Source organism: Arctopsyche grandis, chromosome 1 (genome assembly GCF_051622035.1).
Source record: "Arctopsyche grandis isolate Sample6627 chromosome 1, ASM5162203v2, whole genome shotgun sequence".
NCBI lineage: Eukaryota > Metazoa > Arthropoda > Insecta > Trichoptera > Hydropsychidae > Arctopsyche > Arctopsyche grandis.
This window is the reverse complement of record NC_135355.1, coordinates 24,289,980-24,314,923: the sequence shown is the minus strand read 5'-3', so window position 1 is coordinate 24,314,923 and position 24,944 is coordinate 24,289,980. Positions and strand designations below refer to the sequence as shown.

The 24,944-nt window shown below is 32.5% G+C and overlaps 1 protein-coding gene across 1 annotated transcript in view; it reads left to right on the top strand.

The window, feature by feature from the left end:
- The window catches only part of LOC143917322 (uncharacterized), an 87,767-nt gene extending 75,453 nt beyond the window's left edge, over positions 1 to 12,314 (top strand). Inside the window, 1 exon segment of the mRNA XM_077438807.1 lies at positions 11,869 to 12,314. Coding sequence (XP_077294933.1) covers positions 11,869 to 12,048 — 180 coding nt within the window. The 3' untranslated portion in view covers positions 12,049 to 12,314.
- The last annotated feature ends 12,630 nt before the right edge of the window (positions 12,315 to 24,944 follow it).

Sequence of the window (24,944 nt, the reverse complement as noted above, 5' to 3'; positions counted from 1 at the left end):
GCTTGTTATATGTTTCCGGGCGCACCATAAAGATTTGTTCCGAGGGAAACGATTAGTGAGCAGAGTATTTATATTAGTACTCTATCCACTATGTCCACTACCCTTGTCATACTTCTCACCCACGTGTTCCGCTTTCTGTCTTTCCTCGTTATGCCAAGCATACAGCGTTCCATATTTCTTTGAGTGCATTGGATTTTATTTAGCATCTTGGCGTTCAGTGTCCAAGTTTCACATCCATACGTCATCACTGGCAAAACGCATTGATCAAAGATCCTTTTCTTCAGGCAGAGTGGCAGTTTTGATTTAAAAACAGCATTCATCCGTCCAAATGCACTCCATCCTAATTTCATACGTCTCTTTATCTCTTCATCTTTACTACCAGACATGTCAATTATTTGACCTAAATATAAATAATTATTTACTACTTCTACTGGTTTATCATCTAAGGGGATTCTATCAGGCATGCAATAACTATTGAACATTAGTTTAGTCTTATCTACGTTAATTTTTAATCCTACTTTTCTACTTTCCCTGTCCAGCTGTGTTAGTCTGATAAGTAGGTCAGCTGAATCACGAGCTACTAAAACTATATCGTCTGCGAACCGAAGGTGACTCAAGAAGCGACCATTGATGCTTACTCCGGCTGTATCCCAATCCAAGTTCCTGAAAACTCCCTCAAGCACCGCATTGAATAACTTGGGCGAGATTGTATCTACTTGTCTTACTCCTTTTCCTATGCTAAATATATCTGTACCTTAAAAAATTTTAACCGAAGCTGTGGCATTCTTATATGTTGCAGCTAACAGTCCCACATAGGGTTCCGGCACTCCCTGTGTTTGTAGAGCGTTAAGTACTGCATTGTGGCTCACTGTATCGAAGGCTTTCTCATAATCGACGAAACCTAGGCACAATGGCCGTTGATATTCGTTGGCGCGCTCGATTAGTTCGCCAACTACTTGGAGGTGGTCCATTGTGCTGAAATTTGCCCTAAACCCTGCCTGCTCTATAGGTTGGTTCTCGTCGAGGATATTCTTCAGCCTTTCTGTAATAACCTTCGTGAAGAGCTTGTAGACCGCTGAAAGCAAACTAATAGGTCGGTAGTTCTTGATATCGCTTTTGTCGCCTTTTTGTGCATTAAATGATACTTAAAATGCAATCATATTTATTATGCTGCAGGATTTGAACTTAATTATTTTAATTTAAACTATCGATGTACATACATATTTATTTAGAATATGTATATGTATATATGCATATTCTAAATAAATATGTACTGGATACAGATGACTTGGATCTTTTTTTATATCATCATTTTTCTGATGAGGCTTATGTAACGAACCGATTTTTGGCTCTCAAGTTTTGAAGATGAAGTCATTTTTAATTGCTATTATTATTTGGTATAGAAATTTCCTTTTATGTGATTTTCAACATTGTCCTCTGAGCTTGCATTTCATTATTTTAATACGGATCATAACGTTTTAAAAAAAATCACTTTCTTCACTGTAAACACTTTTAACCTTTCATTTCACTCTCGGTTGCTTAAAATAGGTTTGTATTGCAAGTAATTCATAAGGTTTGCAGCGAATCCAATTACACGCTTTGTGGAAAATCAATTTAGACAGAACGCGTGGTCACCGCAGTATCTCAGTAAGATGATCCGTGAGCCGTTAACGCATTTCACTGTTGATTATTTTCAACTCTTGCTTATTTATCTTAGAGAAATCTTTGTGTTTTGCTTGTGTGCGTATATGTGATTAAATGCTTTTAGTTTATGGGGAGAAAAACACACCAGTTCTAATCCTACGTATTTTATAGTTTTTTTAGAAAATACATACATACATATGTTTATGTATTAGATGCCTACATAGATATTAATATTAAATTTGACCTCACAATTAGGAGGTCACGATCGAAAAGCGATGACCTCGTTAATAGACGACATATATCATAAGATCTATTCAAACGTGAAAAAATAAAAATAAATACTGATCACATTTACGTACGTATCTAAAACTAAGAAAAATTCCACTTACGAATTTGACACAATTTCTAGCAATTTCACGTCTAAGTACTCATTTACAATATCTACTTTCTATTTGCTGCTTATTATATGACGTGTAACCTTTACGCCATTTCTTGCTGTAGTTTTACGACCGGACGTACCACTTAACCTTTTGAGTAGTGAGTTAATTTTTACATGAGAAACGTCTCAGGAGTGAGTTTTTTTTTTTCAATTAGAAGATTTTAATTATATTTAATGTATGACATATAATCAACTTTAAATTAAATTTTAAAAATTCAGTTGTTCTCAACCTTTTTTAAGAAGTTCTGTGGTCCTCAACTTTTTTTATTGACATATCGAAAAACTTATTCTGGATTTATTTATAATATATTATACCAACTAGATTACAATTAATTTTAATTCTTATTATAATGAGATTATAATAAAAAATAAAAGTTCAGTGGTTTTCAACTTTTTTAGACGGTTTTGTGGTTCTCAACTTTTTATTTTTATCTTATAATGAATTTATTTAATATATATTTCATAAAATACAACATTTCTTCTGATTGGATTACAGAAAAAGAAATCAGTGGTTTTCAACTTTTTTTTTATTTTTATCTTGAAAAACTTATCTACATAGAATTTATTTATGATATATTTTATAAACTAAAACATAATTTTATTGTAATAGTTAGATTACAATCAAAGGTAAACATTTAGTGATTCTCAACTTTTTTTTTTATCTGAAAAACAGATTTTTATAAAAAGATATTTTACAAACTATAACTCAATTCTTACGGTTGATCATAGCAAAAAATTATATAGGTACAAAAAATAAAATAATAAAGGTACATATGTAGCTTATTTATAATATCTTAGGAACAAAAAAATTTTCCAATAATTCTTGGTCTACTCAGTAGAATCTACTGCCACTGATTATCCGTGTTATAATATAGATATGTACATAGGTGGGGTTTGGTGACTATTCAATCACGGAGTCTTGAACGGGAACGAATCTGCAAATTTTTTATAACTTTAGTATTGAAAAGTTTGAAAATATGTAAGATAAGTTGATATAAAACTTACGTCAAAATTAATAATTTTTTCTCGTGTGGTAATCTTCAAAACAAGGATGTACACATAATGCAACATCACATGGAAGACACATCCATCGTGTGTCCTTTCTTGTTTTTGGGCGTCTTACGGAATGACTACACACGTGACATGCTCTCTGCGTTCTTGATCCTTGGGCAGCTGTTTCAGGCACTGGATGTGGAAAATGTCTAGCCGTAAGTCTCACAGGATTGTCTTGAGGTTTTCTACCTCCGGAAGGAGATGGTCTCACCTTATGATAGTTTTCTACTATTTGTTTTATTATATTTAGCCGAAAGTCGCTGAATTGAGGTTTCTCGCCTGTCTTTACTAAATATAAATTGTAGGCATTCAGGGTGGACACATCAATCAACCGGAAAAAAATCTTTTTGTACCATTTCAATGTTTTTCTGGAGGTATCCATGAAACTAATCATCATATCTGATTTATCGACAGTGCCCATATTCAAATTATACTCCACTACGGCTTCAGGTTTGTTGATATTTTCACCTGTCGTGTAATTGATTGCATCTGTTTCAACCATTTTCTTTTCATGAATATTTGTGAGCATGTGAACCTCCCGTTTGTCAATCCATTTTATTGCCAATAAATTGTTACAATGTAGAAATTCCACATACCCACGTTTATGTTTTCCTGCGGGAAATTTTGGAAATCCTTTCCTATTGCATCGTATGGTACCGCATGCATGGGTTTTATTTTCGTATAAATATTCAAAAAGTGCCGGACTGGAATACCAGTTGTCAATATACAATCTATGTCCATTTCCCAAGTAATCTTTTACCATTGTTTTCACAACAGACCCAGATACTCCAAGATCTGGGTCTGTTTCTATTTCTGTTTGTTTGCCGGTGTACACAATGATGTCCAAAACATACCCTGTTTCCACATCACAACAGACAAACAGCTTTATTCCAAAGCGATGTCGCTTGTTGGGAATGTAGATTCTAAATGATAACCGTCCTTTCCAAAGCAACAGACTTTCGTCTATGCATATGTTTTGGAAAGGATAAAATATCTCTTTATACGATCTTTTGATTGGATCCAATAATGGCCGGATTTTCCATAGTCTGTCGTTATTACGAACGGTGTTGTCTGTGAAATGAAGCGCTCGTAATAAAAGAAAAAATCGATCCTGTGAAAACAGAACACGGAAGAACGGAGTCGCAATGATTGGATTTGTGGACCAATAGTCCTTCATGGAATTTTTTCCAACTAGACTAGTCAACATAATTGTACCCAAAAATACATACATCTCCGAAACATTTGTATCAACCCATTTTTTTAGCTTCGACTTTTCACTTAGATTTCTACTGATTTGAGCGGCGTATCTATTTGTTTCTTTGACTATTGTGTTCATTGCATTGGCATTGAAATACAGTTGGAAAAAATCAAGTTCTGTCTGCATGCGATATCCTGGCTGAATTCCGGATAATGCATTATCGAATGGGTGTATTTGAGGAGTAAAGTCGCCATCTTCCCATTTTCTCTCGTCATTCCGACTGCGTTTGGGTGGTTGTGGTTGTTCGTCATCATCAGTATCTTCTTCGTCTGAAGAATTATTCAATTGGAGAATTAAGTCATCCAAGTTATCCACCATATCCTCATCTTCACTGTCAAAAAAAAAATTGTCTATTTCTTGATCATTTGATCTTTGAGACATTTTGAATTTAAAACGAGCAGATCACAATTTTTATTTACACTTGATCACAAAAAATATTATAATGCACTTCACAAAAAAAGTTTTTATGTACCGAGTCGACAAGACGCGAATGCGTTCGATAACGCTAATTGGATAACGCATCCAATATAAAACCGAGATCCGATTCTAGTGTATGTTCGGAATCAACTGACTCGAAAAATCTTGTCGAACACTCTTATTTTGTGGGAAGTTGTAAAATTGACATATTTCGCTCGATTATATGATTGATTTGTGGCCCGATGGCGACCCTTTGGACAAAGTTTCCCTTGCATTCCGGACAATTCTCTCGAAAATAAATAAAATTCTAATTTCACGCTAAATTATTTTTATTAGGGTCAAATGAAATAATGTTAGTCAGAGATGTCGATGTTATTCGTTCGGAACATATTTTATAGTGTTTACATGTGGAAAATATTACTTTAGAACAAAAAGTTGTCGTCATGTTCAGTCATCAAAATTTAACTGGCTTTCACGCCTCGTTAAATTTGGTTTCTTTATTCGAATACAAAAATATATATTCACAAGAGTGAAAGAGAAACCTCAGCAACACTTGAAAAAAAAACGAGATGCAAATATGTCGAACAATGAGAGAGGTAGAGTATTTTGAGTGATTGAACGTGTCAAATCGTACAAGTACGGCCGTACTCTGGCGGGGCCATTTTTTTTGCCACGTACCCGTACGGCCGTACTCCTCAAAGGGTTAATCTGCGCGTATAAAATCATTGGACCGGAAACGCACTTATCACAATTGAGCACAATACATCATTCATTGATCAGAACTTTGCCGATGTGCATCAAATATTATAACCTATGTATATTAGTTTGAGTTATGTTATATTTCTGGATGCAAGCCAGCATGTACATATGTACATACGCTCAATAACACTGTTCGACAAATGAAGACTTTTATATTTTGGTTCAGAGACGAGATTTGACTTTTCTTATAGATCTATGCCCAGTGAGCGCGAATCTGGTAATAAAAAATGTTGATTGGCTCAAGATTCGAAGATATGTGTTTTTTAAATCGCGCGATTTTTCTACATATATCTTGGTGTTGTTCAGTCGATGTCTCAAAATCTGTCATTTTCCTGTTCAAATTGAATATTGGAATCTATATTCGGGTATTTTATCTTTCATTTTTAGTACTTTTCAGCTTTCAAATCTTTCTAAGCAGTCGTCCAGTTCAAATCAAAAGTCAAAAGTACGTATTTTCACTTGGGATTCTTTCCCACTGTTAATACTATTTTATTTTATGTATTTTCTATTGAAACATATTTATTGGGATAGTGTTCGGGCCACACTATTTTTTTGTTTTCGTTTAAAAGGGTTAATTGGAAGTGTGCTGAATTTTAAATTGGTAAAATTTCGAGCTAAAAGCTCGTACTAGTATTTACTCGTACACGAATCTGAATTGAATTAATAGGGATAAAATATTAAATTGTCTTCATATGAGAATTAAATAAAATTCCACTTAGAAAAATCATATTTCGACTATTTTTGTGGATTTATAACATATTTATATACATACATGTGATTACCGATAATATAAATACACCCACGTGGAATGACACTAAACTTATTATACATTAATATATCATATTAAATACATGTATTTCCATTTTACTGTATATATACGATTTTTTGTCTTTATCAATTTTTGTTTTACGATATTTTTTCTTGACTAAATATTTCTTTGAATAACATTAATTTAAAAAATATTTTCATTCAATAAATAGCCTATTTGATAATTAGTTTCTTTTTTCGAGAAAATTGTATTTTGAGCAATTTATCTAGAATAGGGCTTTCATGACTACTTTAACCGCAATTGTTTTGTTCCAGTACAATATGTATGGCATTAATACATCAAACTTATTGAGATGCACAAAATCATATCAGAAACTTTTGCACTTTTTTTTGCTTTTTTTTTTTTTTTAGTGCGCACAACAGAAATTCTCGTTTTATTGGATTTGGCATAGAATTCCTTTGATGCAATAAATATATATGCTTATATTAGGTTTATGAAAGCTTGCGGTTCTGTGCATGTATACATATGTATATACATACACAGATAGTGCTTTATTCCCCACGCGTTTATTATTCAGTCAAACAAAGAGCTATTTTCCACAGAAAATTAGTGCTCTACCTCCTGTACCCGCCAATGTATAAATATAAATATGACTCGTGTACACTCGGAGAATGCATTGTGTATTGATGGGTGCTTCTATTTTTCGCTACGATTTGAATATAGCATTTGAAATGTTCAAATTTTAAATTTTCGGTTCTGGAAATGGGTTTGTGTACGCGCTCGGGGCGTTCGTAAATTTGAACCGTGAACTTTCGTGACCCACTTGTTATTCTGCGGTCTACAAATGTGCGGTTGCCAACCGAACGTACAAAAGGTAAATTTACTTAATGTTGTTTGAAATTAACTGAGGCAATTCAATTTCATTTTTACGTGTGGTCAGTCGATTTTGGTTAATTCAAACCTTTATTGGTTTTACGAGTAAATTTTGCCCGTGTGTGGTTTATATGTGATTTGTATGTAATTTTTTGGTTTTAGGACTTTCATTACTATAAAATTTTGAAACCAATCCGCCAAAAGTTCCAAAGTATATCTACATAGGTAATCACCTTTGTTATATATCCATTCAACTGTTTAAATGTATGTAGGTATTAAATAGATCAGCTTTTTAATCAAATTTTTATTATGATCAGATTTGGTACTGAAAATCTAATATATAATTTGGAAAGAGACTTTGTATGTATGTAAGTATGTATGTATATATCCTTTGTTCATTCGTAGATCCGTGACGTCATCGAACAAATGATTCGATTTATTTTTTACAAACCTCCTTTACGTTTCATTTTTCGATTCATATGCGCCAATTCGATTTTTTCGATTCAATGGATTCAAAGTCCCCGCAGGAAGCGCAAGGGGCGCAGGGGGCGCCACAGAGGGCGCAGCCGTCATTTTCAATTCATAGATCGATTTATTTTTAAAGGGCAAAGGCTCAGGGGGGCGCCAAGGGCGAAGCCCTAGAAGGCAAAGGCTCAGTGGGGTGCCGAGGGCAAAGCCTTAGAAAGCGAAGACTTAGGGGGCGCTTAGGGCGAAGCCATAGATGGCAAGCGGCTCAGGGGGGTGCCGAGGGCGAAGCCCTAAAAGGCAAAGGCTTAGGGGGCGCCGAGGGCGAAGCCATATAAGGCAAAGGCTCAGGGGGCGCCGAGAGCGAAGCCATAGAAGGCAAAGGCTTAGGGGGGCACCGAGGGCGAAGCCCTAGAAGGCAAAGGCTCAGGGGGCGCCGAGGGTGAAGCCATATAAGGCAAAGGCTCAGGGGGCGCTGAGGGCGAAGCCATAGAAGGCAAAGGCTTAGGGGGGCACCGAGGGCGAAGCCCTAGAAGGCAAAGGCTCAGGGGGCGCCGAGGGCGAAGCCCTAGAAGGCAAAGGCTCAGGGGGCGCTGAGGGCGAAGCCATATAAGGCAAAGACTCAGGGGGCGCTGAGGGCGAAGCCATAGACGGTAAGAGGCTCAGGGGGTGCCGAAACCAATTTTACAAATAAATTTAATAAAATGTTTACTATTAGATTAGTCATGTTTAAGCGGTGTATATTATAAATACCGAACGAAGCCGGGTAATACAGCTAGTCGTAAATATTAATAGCAAACCATCTATATATGTATATAAAAATCAATGTCTGTCTGTCTCGAATAGGCTCCTAAACTAAAGAACCGATTACAATGAAACTTTCAGGATTTATTGTATGCATGTCTGGAAAGATTACTGTTAAAAAAAGGGAAAAAACGCCTTAATAATAATAATATTCGTAATTACATTTTATCGACGCGAAAGTATGAAGCGCCAGAGCGTATGCGTTCCTGTACTTTACTATAATTTTATTTGATTATTAAGAACTAGCTGTAGGCTTCGCTCGGTATTTGTAATATAAACATGACTAATCTAATAGTAAACATTTTATTAAAAAATAAATTTAAAAAAATAAAAAAATAAATTTAAAAAAAATAAAAAATAAATTTATGTTTTTATTTTATTTTTTTATTTTTTTTTATTTTTTATTTTTTTTTTACTATTAGATTAGTCATGTTTAAGCGGTTTATATTACAAATACCGAGCGAAGCCTTAATTTGAAACTGAAACATTCACTTATCGAAACGCATCGAGGAACGGAAACGGAAACGGGAATTGCATGCGTTATTGGACGATGGAACGATGGAACGATGGAACTTTCAGGATTTATTGTATGCATGTCCGGGAAGCTTATTGTGAAAAAAATCGTTCAAAAACAGGAACGGTAACGGGAAAAACGGGAATGAGTGGCATTGCAACGCAATAATTTCAAATGTGTCCGCTGCCTGAGGTTTTCCGACAAATGGGATCGGGAACGAGAACGAGAACGGGAACGGGAATGCGAACGGGAACGGGAACGTGAACCCGGCATGCCGGGTTCAGCTAGTTTAAAATAAAATGGAAGATCAAAACTTGATTAAATATTTGTATCTATTATATTTTTCCGACACGCTTTGAGGGGCGGAAAATTATATATGATTTTGATTATTGCTTTAATTTAAGTATAATTAAACCCGTACAGAAATGGTGAATCGTAGAAATTTAATATATAAATGCGCGTAATTAATTTGTTTTTAAAGAATTGACCGCCAATTATCAACCGATCTGCATAGGTGAATACATTTTTAACATTTTTGTTTTGAAAGAAATTGACGATACATAAATGTAATTTAAATATTTATCTCTACTTTCATAGATGAAAAATTGCTCGATTCTAATATTTTTAAGGGCAGGAAATTGACTCGGGACGTTACTGCATCGTATCATTCTCATTACTTAGATGGCCATCCATTGTATTTTCTTTTGGTCTCTATAGTGAAAAAACTATTAGCACGTGTGGCAGCATCATCAGATTTGTTGTCGCTTTCTTGATGACACGATGACTACACCGTGCGACTTTCAAGCAACTTTCCTAGTCAACCAAGTCGTTCCCAGGTTGACCGGTCTGGCCCTGCTCTAAATCTAATCATAACTTGACATTGGATAGTCATCTGGGCAATCGCAAATAAAATTACACTGTTCTAACATTGTTTTTACGAAGTTAACAATAGAAAAACGGTCATAACGGTTTCTAAAGGTGCAGACACACAAATTCAAAAAAACGCTAGTCTGTGTCATCGCGAGCTTCCCAAAACTCACCCCTGGATTGTTTTTGGTGATATTTTATCCTTATCTTGACATAAGTTCGACAGAGATCGATAACGGTAATTGCCAATTTCGTAAGAGAAACTTGTCGAAATAATAAGCAAGAATTAACATAGCGCGATAAAAAGCCCTTCCCAACTAGAAAAATTCTGTTGAATGCCCGCCACGCTGAAAATTTCACCAACATTTCCAACTAGAATTATTTAGAAATCCAATAGAAAGCCGGTATAAAAATTGTGGCTAATCCAAAAAAACCCTGTTTGGATTAGCCACAATTTTTAGACTCTTTAATATATCTTGCAACAATATAAAATAAACAAAAGAAGTCTATTAATGATTGTATTTTTCCAAAACTAGTTCCATCTTCTTCATTGTTGTTAAAATGTAATGCTTACAATCTAAATTCCAAGCCACTATCTAAAATACTCCGCAGTTAGGGATTTCAATCGGGAAATTCTGCTATGGTTATAAATTCAGAAATTCCTGTGTAAACGAGTCTTTATAAACGTTGACAAATGAATGACATGGATTACACGCCCCATGTTCAATGCATTTTTATTATTCAATGCTACCTGAAAAGGCTTAGCCGATAGTATCCTTGTTTACTTTGTACATGCTCAAAATAAAACGCCACTCAAAATACATCGGCGCTTTTCATTCTGTATTTGTTCATACACAATACAATCATATGTATGTATGTAGTTTTGTTGGTCGCAATTTTACAAGGTTTATTTAAGTCAACATATATTATTAAATTCAATTTGTTTTAACCATGAGCTTGAGTATCTTTCGGATCAATAATACAATAAATTTAAATATTATGTTAATGTGAATTTAAAATTGCATTTTATTCACGAAAAATGACAACGTTTCTCAAATACGAAAGGTTCATCTCTATTATATACACACATATACAAAATAAATGTGGTAGCCAGAAACCTTGCGAGAAACACCTGCCAGCAAATCTCTCAGTAAAAACCAACTTTTGAACTTTAATGTGAAATTATCCTGTAAGAATGTTTATCGAACCCATTTTTTTATGGTCTAATGATTACATAATTATCATAATACATATATTATCCACAATTTCAATCCCCGCTCATCATTCGAAGAACCTCCAACGAATAACGAGGGATTTATATCTAACTAGCTGAACCCGGCATGCGTTGCAACGCCACAATAACGCATGTAATTCCCGATCCTGTTCCCTATCCCGTTTCCGTTTCCGTTGTCGTTCCCATTCCCGTTCCCATTTGTCGGAAAAACGCAGACAGCGAACACGTTGGTCGCGACGCGAAAACATTTGAAATTATAGCGTTGCAATGACACCCATTCCCGTTTTTCCCCGTTTTTCCCCGTTTTTTCCCGTTTTTTTCACAGTAAACTTCCCGGACATGCATACAAAAAATCCTGAAAGTTCAATCGTAATCGGTTCAGTGGCTTAGGAGCCTATTCGAGACACACACAGACATTCATTTTTATATATACACACAAATATATATGTATATATATATATATATACACACAAATATATATGTATATATATATATATATATATATATATATATATATATATATATATATATATATTTATATATATATATATATATATATATATATATATATATATATATATATATATATATATAAAATAAATATAAAATATAATAAAAATAAAAATGAATTTTTACTATTAGATTAACCATGTTTAAGCAGTTTATATTACAAATACCGAGCGAAGCCGGATAAAACCACTACTATTTAATATTTGTGTTTATTTTAGTTTGAATACATTTTTAATATGTTTTTATTTTATTTTGTCCACAGTCAAAAGAACTACAGCAGTCCGTGGAATTGGACGACGGTGACAGTCAACGGAGACTGACCGTACGAGCCGCCCCCGCGCCGCTCTTAGGTGGGGGCGGGGGCGGAGGCTCACCTAGCAACGGGGAGAGACCCTCAGGGGGCGCACTCCCACCGCCCCACCCTGCTTTACTAGTGACGTGAGCCTGCTCTTCTCAGCCGACTGGATCGACTGAACTAGTGCGATCGACTATTGTGTTCTGTTGAATATATATATCGACACTAACTTTTCTAGTTGTAGTAATTTATGAGTGATTCACGATGAAAACAAATGTTTTTAGGTTCATATTTGATGATCATGTAAATTTCATTACGCTTCTTTTGTAATATCACAATTTTTGTGAATATGGTGAATGTCAAGTCGCAATAATTATCAACGCGACGGTTGTATTTTGCAATAATATCAAATTAAAAAAAAATGCAAATATTATTTACATTATTGAGAGAAAACAAAATATGTACATATGTATGTACATATATGATATATTTCGCGTCGATTGCAGGCTATCGCTTTTGTGAGAAAGCGCAATATCGACTTTATCTATTTATTGTTTATAAATATTTTTATAACAGTTAACCCTTCAATCGTGTAAATCAAGTAATCAACCCCCTACCCCCATACAATATAATCTTCAATATTCACAATCATAATATATAACCGTATAACAGTTAATGGATGTCGTTGATGTTATGTGTCTACATATATTGATCAATTTAATATAACGTATTTGTATGTATGTATATACTGTGTATTTATGTACCCTCTCCGTTAAATTGCACCATTAAAGGGTTATTACACATGTAAAAGGCTTTGAATTTGTATATGTTTCAAAGATTGAGTATATTTATATATATATATATATATATATATATATATATATATATATATATATATATATATATATATATATATATATATATATATATATATTTATTTTCGAATTGGCGCGTTTTATATCATATGTACTTTTTATTTAATAATAAAAAAGAGCGCTTATGCCTCGTCTCGTAGTCAAAAACCTTGTACAGTCAATCCAAGTGTCCAAACGATATCTCCATATACATATATTTTTATATACAGGGTGGTCGAACGCCCGATCTGTTTATTTGTTGTTTGTTATAATCAATACTAGATGGTTATTTGGGTCGGATAAGTGCAATTTATAAATTGTAAAACCGTGTAAATTGTTGTACAAAACAAATCATTTTAAAAATTGAAAAACTGTCGCACACACATACACATACATATATGCGATATTTGCGTATATTAATGTTCATGACTTTGTATCGTTTTGTGCGTATACGTATATATGTACGTGTCAGTGTTCGTGGCTGATCAATCGTGATAAGGAACTATTTTTGTTTATGTGTAAAAATATATTTTACGTGTGTATAAAAAATTATCGCTTTGTTGTGCCGTTTTGATTTTTTTTTTTTTGTTGAAACGTGTTGGAAAATGTTGCCGAGTAATTTACTTGACGTTTTTTCGGAATCCTGTTGTAATGTTCGTTGTTGGAAAACGTGAAAATTTCACATGAAAAAATTATCTATGTATGTATGTAGTTTTTCTTTTTTGTTTGTGATTACGTTCTACATATATTGTTTTCTAAAACACCAACGATGTGCACTTCGAACGAATACTAAATTTTTATATTTTCATATGTATTTTAAAACGTTTCCCTTTCCTAATGACGATATAATACCACATATGTATGCTACGATTTCGCAAAAGATCCAAAATTCGTGTTTTTTTATGTTTAAAATTATAAAAACGCCTTGAATGTTACATTTTCAATATATTCTAAATACCATTAGAAACGCAATATAATATCTATCGGTGCCCAAAAATATAACGAAAATGATCAAAATTGTATTATTTTATGAGACTAGTATCAAACAAAGAGAGAAGACGTAGACTTAGCGTGTTAAAAGCACGAATTTATCAACAAGACATTTTTGTAAAAACAGTGGTATTATTTTGTCACAGGCGATATTGGAAGGCGTTTTTATATTATTTTTATCTCTAAGTATATTGTATTATTTATTTTGGGCAAGTTTAAAATACTATATAGGAAACAGATACTTGTAAATTGAAGCATTTTTATAAGTATCAGTCACCAATAATTATAAAATGCATTGATACATTGATCAAAACTATCCTCAAGGGAAGAATATACTCCCGTGGGATGAATATACACCGTCGTCAGCCAAAAAAGTCGAAACTATGTGTCTCAAAAACGACTCAACTGCACACATTTTGTTCATTTGCTTTCAGAATGTTATTATGAAAATATTTCATGCGAAGAAATGCGCCGAGATTGCATCCCTATATAACCAAATGAAATTTCAAGACCAGGCAAAATATGAATAAGGATGTCAAGGAAAGTACAAAATTTATCAAAGCCCTTCAAATTCAATATGGAGCTTTCGGATAGGCGACGCTAAGGCATATTTTGCCCCCAAAGAATAGAGTTGTTGAGCCTTTTTCGACTCGAAAGTATGTTTTTCGGTAAATGGCGAAATGTGCAATAACGCGGCGACACGAAGCAAATTTTATTGACTATCCTTGTAGTAAAATTTGCACATTGTGTCTTTGGAGCGTTTTTAATATTTTAATATTCGGCGCACAGTGAGATAGCGCCATTTTGAATTTACTGCCAATGCATATATTCATATATGTATTGTATATTTAAACTCGCATGAATCTTTGTTTTAATATCCGCTTAACCTAAATTTATTATATATGTTGAGTCCATATCTGTTCGACTATACATATGTATTCGTTTCATATAATAATCCGCACGATGTATTTTAAATCAAAATTTATTCCGTATCCTATTTTTGAAATTTCCTATGCATTCAGTACATAATTTTAAACTCAATACATCCAATCGTACTGTAATAAAGTTGTAAATTACTATTTGAAGCGCACTTAGCATTATGTATATACATATGTATGTAGATATGTAAAAGAATTTGAATTTTAATCGTATTAAACATGATGGGTTAATTCAACCGGACAGCCATTGCCCATTCGGACACATTAAATAGTGACAGACAGAAAGAGGGGACGAACTAGAATCGAGTTCCGGTTTAAAGCACATATCCCATAATTTGATTGGGTGGCGCCCGGTGAATATTCGTGTGCGAGTCTCGTAACATTTATAATACTAAATTCATCGAACTATCAGGGTACAAAATATCCCCAAACTGTAAGTTTCCACTTTTGATATCATAATTTTGTAAATCTATTTTTGAAGCGACATATATGTACATATATGAATTAAATTCATTTAACCACTTCGTATCTATCGAAATTTTTAAACTCAGATATTTTTTTTTGTTTTTACGAAGTCGACATTATTTTGGCTTCATTTAAGATGAATATGGGCGCGTCGCAATTTCGAACCTAGCTCGAGCGCCCACAGGTAGGCGCACGGCGACGAACTGGTTAATGGAAATGAAAAGTTGATAAAGTTAAAAAATAACAACGAAAATAATTAATTATAATAATAATATTATTTTATAAATATTTGTGAAATGTCTGTACACATACACACATGCACATAATAGCAATCAATTTCAATGAACCAATAAACATAGAAAAAAATTAAAAAATAATGAAAGCATCCCATGCATCTTTTAGCCAATGAAGTCTTTTGAAAATGATAACTAATGAATTTATTTTTAAATGAATTGGAATACATATATGTACATGTTCAAAACATCTGAATAATATACGTTTAACGTTAAAATAGTGTTAAAAAAAATTTTGGGTGACCATTTAAACCGCGAAGCCAAATGTATTGCCATCGAACGATCGATAGAAGATTTTTACAAACTCGTGAATGTTTTAATATAAGCAAATATACGTATGTAAATGTATTATTTTTATGTAATACAAATTTCTAACTTCTTTTCAAATAATTTACTGTTTTCTTGCAAAACAAAGAAAAATCCAAGCGTCAGTTTTAAATCGTCGAATAATTCCCGTAAATATTTTTACAATTAAGAAAAAAATGCATCATATTAATCAGTGCTACTTTTCATTATTAAACAAATTCGCTTGTTTTTATTTTTATTTGAATCTTTTCCTAATGGTTTTTGATCATTTCGGTATGACTTTTGCGTCATACCGAAATGTGTGACGTGTCCCCTGAAGCTTGCTCTGATATAATTGAACGGAAAGCCTGCAAAACACCTCATCTCCACCTCCTCTTCAATCCCACCGCCCACTCCTCCCACTCTTCCTCCTTCTTGCCCCTCACCGATCCTCCCCTCGTGCGCCAATCCTTGCGCGCTCCGTTCGCCTTTCCGGAAAATCAATAACTCCTGATATTACAGCTGCACACAATTACACATGCAGTGGACGAGTACACGTGTATGATGAAAACACACGCACACGTGCACAACTCGTAACAGTGCCACTGGGGCCCTGTCGGAAAATTCCAGTAGACATTTCCCTCCGCGACGGAAAATATTTTCGGAATTTCGACGAAATTTTGCAGTCAACCGTTATTGTCGCGTTAATATTTTACATTTCGTTTCCGTTTAAAATATTAGATTATTTTCAATTGTACATACATAAATACAGTTCATGACGTGCGTCACCTAGGCGTGCTTTTATCTGCAGAGGTGTCAATGCAATCAAGCATGCACTTGATTCAAATCCTGTCTATATTTTGACTTGATTTGAATAAATGATATGTATATGGTATGAAATTTTAAAATATTTATAATGATTCTTCAATTTTTTAAGAGTTTATCTTGAAAAGCTGGAAACTTTCGCCGCCGAAAAATTTGTACTTGTATGACTTCTAGCATTTTCTTGGCGTCACTGGTTATACGATCTTATTTTTCATGTTTTTTATGTTTCAATATTTGTATTGTTGGTATTTTTTTATACATATATACTTATTATAAAAGTTCGAAGTGCACTCGCCTATTTAGAATATAAAACAAAAAGTTCATAAAAGCTTACCAAAAAAATCTATATGATAATTAAATAAATTTTATCTCGTCGGATTCTTTTTCAGTTCTTAGTATAATGTTTTTATTTCTCTCTTGATTTGTAAAACGACATTCCCGTGTATTTTTTAAATGTAATAAATGAACGCTTATTATAAATATAATCGTTTCTCTACGTTTGATGTGGCGATATAATATATATAAAAAATCAATCAGAGTTGTCGTACTTTGGACGAATGCCAAAATTAAGATAAATCTCCCTAAAAACCAAGTCAGAGTATCATGAAGTCTGACGATGGAGCCTTTTTCTTTTAACGAAGCTTTATATATATATATATATATATATATATATATATATATATATATATATATATATATATATATATATATATTTTAGATACTGGATTAATAATTTGCAATGAATTTGTATTAAATTGTGCGGTTTTAAAAAGCTCTAGCGTGAATTTCTATCGGATTCGATCTTAAACCAAGAAACATTGTATGTATTCATTATTTCTAAGATGTAAAAAAACGTACGTATAAAGGTTGTGGAAATATAGACATATTGTTGCGGACGTGAACCGAATAAATGTAATAAAAAATATGATAAAATTAAAACATTCCGAAAAATTCCGTCCAAACTTTTTCATTTGCTCTTGGACAAAATTTATTTTTACGCTATCGAAACTCAAATCCGCCACTGTGCAAATCAAAAACAAAACGCTAGTACAGGTTGAATAGCAAGATTTTCTTTATTCGATTTTTTTATTATAAATAATTTTGCATCGTTTTTTAAAAGCTAATTCGTTTTCAGTTCCGAAAACACTATTTCCATTTGACTTAAATCACAAACTGTTATCGCTTCTTTTAATTTGATATGTCTAGAACCTCGGAAAACAAAATAAACTTATTACTGACCATCAATAACGCAAAATATGATATTTAATGTTTTACGAGATATTTTTTAAATTGAAGAAAGGTGGACTTACGCCAATTTCAAATATAACGGCTCAATTACCAGTTATATTTAAACAAATATTATAAAATCGATATGTATTATATTTTTTTTGTGTGAATGCTTAGCAACATTCTAAGGTCCGAAATGATAGTGAAATTTTATTTTAATTATATTATTATTTCGTATGTTTCGAATTGGACATTTACTCCCTCTAGACAGGAGTATTTTTTTGTTTTTAATTTTTTATTTTTTTATTCAGTTTGTTCTATTTTGTCTTTTTCGACCTTTTACGAACATTTTCGAGATCGAATCCGAACATCCACGCACCGTTGAACAGAACGAGGGTTTTCCGTCGAGGCACTTAAGCGTGAAGCTGGTGTGAGACGTTTGTTTCGAAACGGACTGTTCCTCTTTGTACGTTGTTGCCATGTCTCCGAGTGCAGGGGTGTATTGAGGCGCATAGTTGCCATTGTGTACTTTATATAATTTGAATTAATCAATGATCGTATAGTTGTTTTTCTCGATTTGTTCCAATTAGCATTGAATCGGCCTACGCCTCCCGTCTCCCCCTTAAACTCCGAGCTAGACTTAATTTATTGAATCGTTATTAGTAATTATTATTTATATTTATATATTCGACGATGCGTTTCAGCAATGCGGTTGATGTATATTGAAAATTGAAAAAAATTAGTTCGTTGTTGACTCTTTGATATTTAAATTTGTGTGCGTATTACTTTTTATTTTTATTTTATTTTAATAATTTTCCACAGTCACTGTGTTTGTGTATAAGTTGATTGTCATGATCGATCTGAAGTTGTCAAAAATAGGGATTTGAAAAATGTTTTACTTAATTGCATATAAATTTGAAAAATGGATTAGTATACAATTTTCGACATCCGTATGAATATAATAAGAATTCTATCATTAAAAATTATATCTATCAATGCTACGAAGTAAAATTACCGACAGATTCGCTAGCAATTTAATACCATATAATAATGGCAAAATAATTTTGTATGTTTCATACATAAAATATAATATTAGTTTTTGATACAAATGCAAAAAAATATCATTCGACATTCAAAATCAGTGGTTCTTCAATTATCGACATTTTCTTTGTTTATTTCATACAAGACAAAACTTAATAATATTCAAAAAGCGTTTACGTTTATGTATTTTCATTGGATAAATTGTTTGAGATTTTTCAAGTGATAATTACACAGAGTTAGTTATCTTTTATTATTATTATATTATTATAGTATATTTAATGTAACATGTAGTTAAAATGGGTAGCGGCCCTTTAATTTACCGCTTCTGATAAGTAGATCTGTTAAAATAACTAGTCTTTGTAAATATTAGTTATATGTACTTTTTGTAATTATAATTTTAGCTTATTATTATTATTGTTAGTGCTTTATATTTCGACTTGATAATCGAAAACACATCAACATTACACTTTATAACATATCTACATATGTATGATCGTGTAAATTATTTTATTTTATTTTCCCAAAACTCAAACATACATAAAGTAAGATGTTTTCGAAAGGAGAATATATGTGTGTATGTATATATAAAAAAAATGTTTTCAAGTCGAAATTTAAAACATTACTGTGTAATATACATATATCATATATGTTATATATATGTATACATGTATGGATTAGGCTAAATCTTTAGGCCAAATATGTACTACTGGATGTTCATTGATAATTTCCCAAAATGCATAATGTAGATGCGTACATAATTAAATGCATACATATTACTAAAATGTAATAACGACATTGAACTTTAGACCATTCAGACTGTTAAAATGGTTAATTGATTTATTTTAATAAAACACTTACAAAATGTGTGTGTCTCATTAATTTTACTTTGTATTTGATCTTCGTTCTTTTTTCTTTCATATATTTAGGATCGTTTGATTGGGACAATATAAAATTTATAATACACAATTTGTTTTATAACATAGCCCTTACTTTATTGTACGTTGTAAAATTTTATATTTTATTATATTAAACTGTGATTCGTTTTATGTCGATTTTCTTTTTTTATATGCATATTTTTATTTTAGCCATTTTTGTTTAATTTAATTGCGTACCAAATCAATTGTTTTTAAATAATCGTTCGCAATGAATTGAAATCAGTCTGAATCGTAAACGAATAGGAGAAAACTTGTACAGTCCCACTGTAGTTAGACAATTTACAGATCACATAATAAAATAAATATATGTGTATATTATAAATACATCACAGGAATTATTAAAATGTAATTTAAAAAAAGAATACCTTAACTAACTGCTAGTTATCTCCTATGTAATTTTAATTAAGAGAAAAAAAAGAAAATCCAATATTTATATACTTTTTTCATGTGTAAAAAGTGATGTAGTGTGGAGGCGACTGATCGCTGTACTTCCTTATAGAGTTGTCATAATCATCTGAACGGTACTCCTATGTGATATCAATAAAACTATTCTAAGTTCAACAGCAACTCATCTTTTATTTCATTCCTATTAATCTATTTCAAAATAAAACATGTGTAATTTGAAAATTCTAGTTCAACCTCATTGATTTCAACCCTCATTTGGTTGAAACACATAATGGCACCAGTGATAAAATATACATACATACATATATAAAAGATGGCAACTCATACAGATCCAACATACCAAATGAATCAGTACGAAATATATTCTAAAGAATATTAAATGTACTAATTATACATGGACAAATTCATATGTTCCGTAATGTGCACATAGTATATGACGTACTGAAGCAGCAACAACCAACACGATCTATCGAAACAAGCATAATCCGATTTTCTTGGGTCATTGTGGAAATATCCATGCATGACGTGACGTCATAGTGGCAAGTGCAACCATACTAACAAAAGTCTTACCTTGTGCATGTGAATATTTTCTAAAATGTCATATGGTGTCAATATTGACTTGACGATACGACGCAAGCAATATTGCGCAGTATCATCTCACTCTGTAATGTACATATTTATATGTAAGTCGATTTTGTCTTGCACTCGTTCAAAACAAGTATGAACTAGGGATCCCAAATATTCGTCGACTTCAACTATTCGAATATCGAATAGTAAATCAAGAGCTATTCAAATATTCGAATATATTCAAAAATTAAAGGTAATTACATATGTACTAAGCATAAATTACATTAATATATTACAATTAATACATAATTTTAAAAAAATTAAAAAAAAACATATAAAACTAAAATGCACATAAAATATAAGATAAAAATTTATAAACTCTTGGTGTTATTAAAGATATACTATTTTTGCTTAATTCTTTTTGATTGCGATTTCAACGGGGTATGAACATCAATTAGGTATTGAAATTATATATTCTTTTATTGCTATGTTTACACTTTCGTAAGCTTCAATAAATCGTATTATCATAATTGCCATCCAATAATAGTTTCAATTTTTATTTTCTTTTTTCGAATAACGATTGGCTGAAAAATCAGACGAATAATTCGAATACTCGAATATTCGAATATTCGATTGGGATCCCTAGTATGAACGCACCGAAAATGAGCAATGCTGTATATCATAGAACTAGTCTTTTCCGTGCAATGTTGTGCCGAGTTGTTGACGTGCTGTACTTTATTGTGATAATATAAGCGGACCTTTATACATATGTACATATGTATATGCACTTTATAAGGACATATGCATTGGAATAATCATTAAGCGTGACTCATCAGCCAGCAGTACATATCGGTAGTGCATTAATGCCAACCACCGAGAGGTTGCAGGGTTCAATCCCGTAGGTTGACCTAGATTGATAGAATCTTTTCTGAGTATAAGCTTTAATGGTGCTGCTCAGACAGATTTGTGACTCCAAGTCGATCGTTTCCTATCAGAGCTTACCAATTTATCTGATTTCACTCCATTAAATTAGCAAAAACCATCCCACCCACTATGTCACCACTATTTGAATATGATTTCGAAATTTATAATTTATAAATTTATATGTGTACAAGTTTAATAACATAGATGTCGCTCATGGGCAACCCATAATGACATAATGGGGAAGTATAAAATTTTAAAACAAACAGTTAAACGAATTCAAATGGAGAATGATCGTGAAAAAAATAATTAAATTTTCAAATAATATAAAACGTTTGAACGCCAACATCATTTAAAAAAAATGTAATTTTTAAATAAAAAAGATACGATGGTTAAAAATGCATCGATTTTGTACCACGACCTTCCCCCAAGAGTATTCCAGTTTGCACATCACAAATTATGTTCTCGCTGAAAAGCGATATCTGGCGGATTCCTCCATGCGTATCCACCATAAGTATAATATATTATATTTTTTATCCCTCCCATCCGGACGTGCAAATTTAATGAGATCCCTCGTGAGGGGGATAAGGGAATTTCGAATCACCCCACATGCATTTCTTTTTCGAAGCGCACACTTCAAAATATTAAATTGGAATTTTTCAAATTCACAGGGTAGGACACTCAGCGCATCGTGGAATTGAAGTGATTTTATGGGATCGGAAAAAAATAATTTATATAATTGCTTTTGGGTTTTCGATAAACAAGCAAATATCTCGACATTAAATATTATACGATTCATATTAAAATAATATTATAGGTTTAAATATAATAAACATGTTACAGTCGAAGTGTATTTTCAGTTGTAATATATTCCAACTGGCGTTTTAGGTCATTTATATTCGAATACAACTCAACTAGTAAATTATATCTCTATTTATAAGCGCAAATACACTTTACGCCTGTTGTAATATATGTAGGTTTTCCATTTCAGATTAACCCTTTTTCATTTCAAATTGAAAAGGGGTCAATTTGAAATGAAAAAGGTTCATTTTTAAATAAAAAACCTGTATACCAGTAGACTCGTATTCGAATGTGAATTCGTTGAGCGCAAATAGACGTGCGCCAGTTGTAATATAACAGTTGAATTTTCACAGTTCTAATGTTTTTACGAATGCTTTAGAATTCAATAATGCGTTAATATTTGCTAGATATTACGAATAAAGGTAATAAGTACCGTATTATGATAACTTTAAGAATGTGTTCAAAACAAAAATGTGACATTCCAATTCAATTTACTAGCCGAGTGACGTTTTCACGAAAACCGAACTTTTCCATCTAACCTGGTACCGACTACCGTTATAGTTGAAGCGTATTTTCAGTTTTAATATATTTTGACAAGTCCGAATCTAATTCTCCATGTAAATCAACTTACGTGGGTTATTCCAACTAGTCAAAATATATTACAACTGAAAATACACTTCAACTATAACTAGGGTTGCCATACCTCCCGTATTACGGGACATGTCCCGTATATACGGGACATGTCCCGTATTTCACTACTCAGTCCCGTATTACAATTTGTCCCGTTTTGTCCCTAAACTAAAATATTCCCATTGATAAGATTATCGCTTTTTGTGGAGATAATACGAACACTAACTTCGGAGGTGTCTAAACCGAGCTGGAAGAAATAATGTGTTTTTTAGACTGAATTCTGAATTGGAAAGAGATCTTGAAGGCATAGGATGTCCAGCACACGTTATGCATAATACTCTATCAATAGCCGCTGATGTTTTGACTGTCGATGTTGAATCAATAGTCGTCAAGATATTCAAGTATTTTAACATTTACACCGTGAGGACTAAAAAACTCAAAGACTTTTGTGAATACGTTGGTGTTGCCTACCAAAACTTATTATCCTACGTTGGGACCAGGTAGTTATCACTTTTACCTGCAATTGAAAGAATATTGAATCTGTGGCAGCCATTAAAAGATTTTTTCGCCAATGAAGACAGACCACCAAAAGCCCTTAAAGGTTTTTTTGATGATCCAATGAGTGAAGCTTATTTTTGCTTCTTGCACTCACAGCTCAATACATTTGAATCTCAAATTAAAAAAAATAGAAAAATCAAACATCACAGTCCTGGAAGTAAATTCATTATTAGAAGAGGCAAAACGACATATGATCGAGAGAAAAAAATCCAATTTTATTGGAATGACGACAAAAAAAAATCTTGAATCTCTTAAAGCTTGATTCTGGAAACAGTGCCAAAGTGGAAACTTTCGAAAAACAGACTGTCGATTTCTTTAACACTGCTGTGGAATACATTGATAAGTGGTCCCAATCATTCAAAAAATTTAATGCTTTCGATTGGATGACTCTCAAGCAAGTTCCTGAATGGGAGGAAATAGAACGAAACGTTGAATATTTGCAAGTAAGGAACATCGATGTTGGAAACAATGATCTTCTTTTCAACCAGTTCGTATATTTAAAAGATTATTTAAATATAAATAATACCAACGAAAAGTGGGAGACAACGCTGAAATTGAGTATGGAAGAGAAATGGCTGAAGTTTTTTAGAGATACCAAGCATATTGAACAGAAGTCATGTTTAATAAAACTATGTGAGTATATTTTTGCCATTCCAGCCCACAATGCCAATGTGGAGAGAATATTTTCCCTGATGTCAACACAATGGTCGGATGAATGAAATAAGCTGGCAGTTGAGACAGTCGAGGCAATTTTGGTTTGCCAGTATAATTTTAAAATGACTTGCGCCCAATTTTATCATCATGTAAAAGACGAAAACGATTTAATTAAAAAAGTTAAATCATCGTTAAAATACGATTGGGCTAAAAAAACTATTTTTTTTAAATAAACTATTTTTTTTAAATAAACTATTTTTTTTAAATAAACTATTTTTTTTAAATAAACTATTACCTACCTACTTTTCCATGTTTTATTTATGTAGCACTTAAATATCCCGTATCAATGCTTGACAATTATGGCAACCCAAACTATAACGGTAGTTGGTACCAAGTTAGATGGAATAGATTCCAACTGGAAAATACACTTCAATTGTAACGTATACATTCATATAAATAACCATCAATTCAATCATGGAATTGTATTTTTTTTTTTCAGAATGTACAAGGAAAATAGAAAAGAGATAAAAAAATAATATAATATTTCATGTTCATGCAGGCTGATTATTTTTTCTGAAGCGTCTTAATGAACAAATTTTCAAAAAGATATTTTCGGTTTCATTTCATTGCAAAAATTATGTACAACTGAACGTT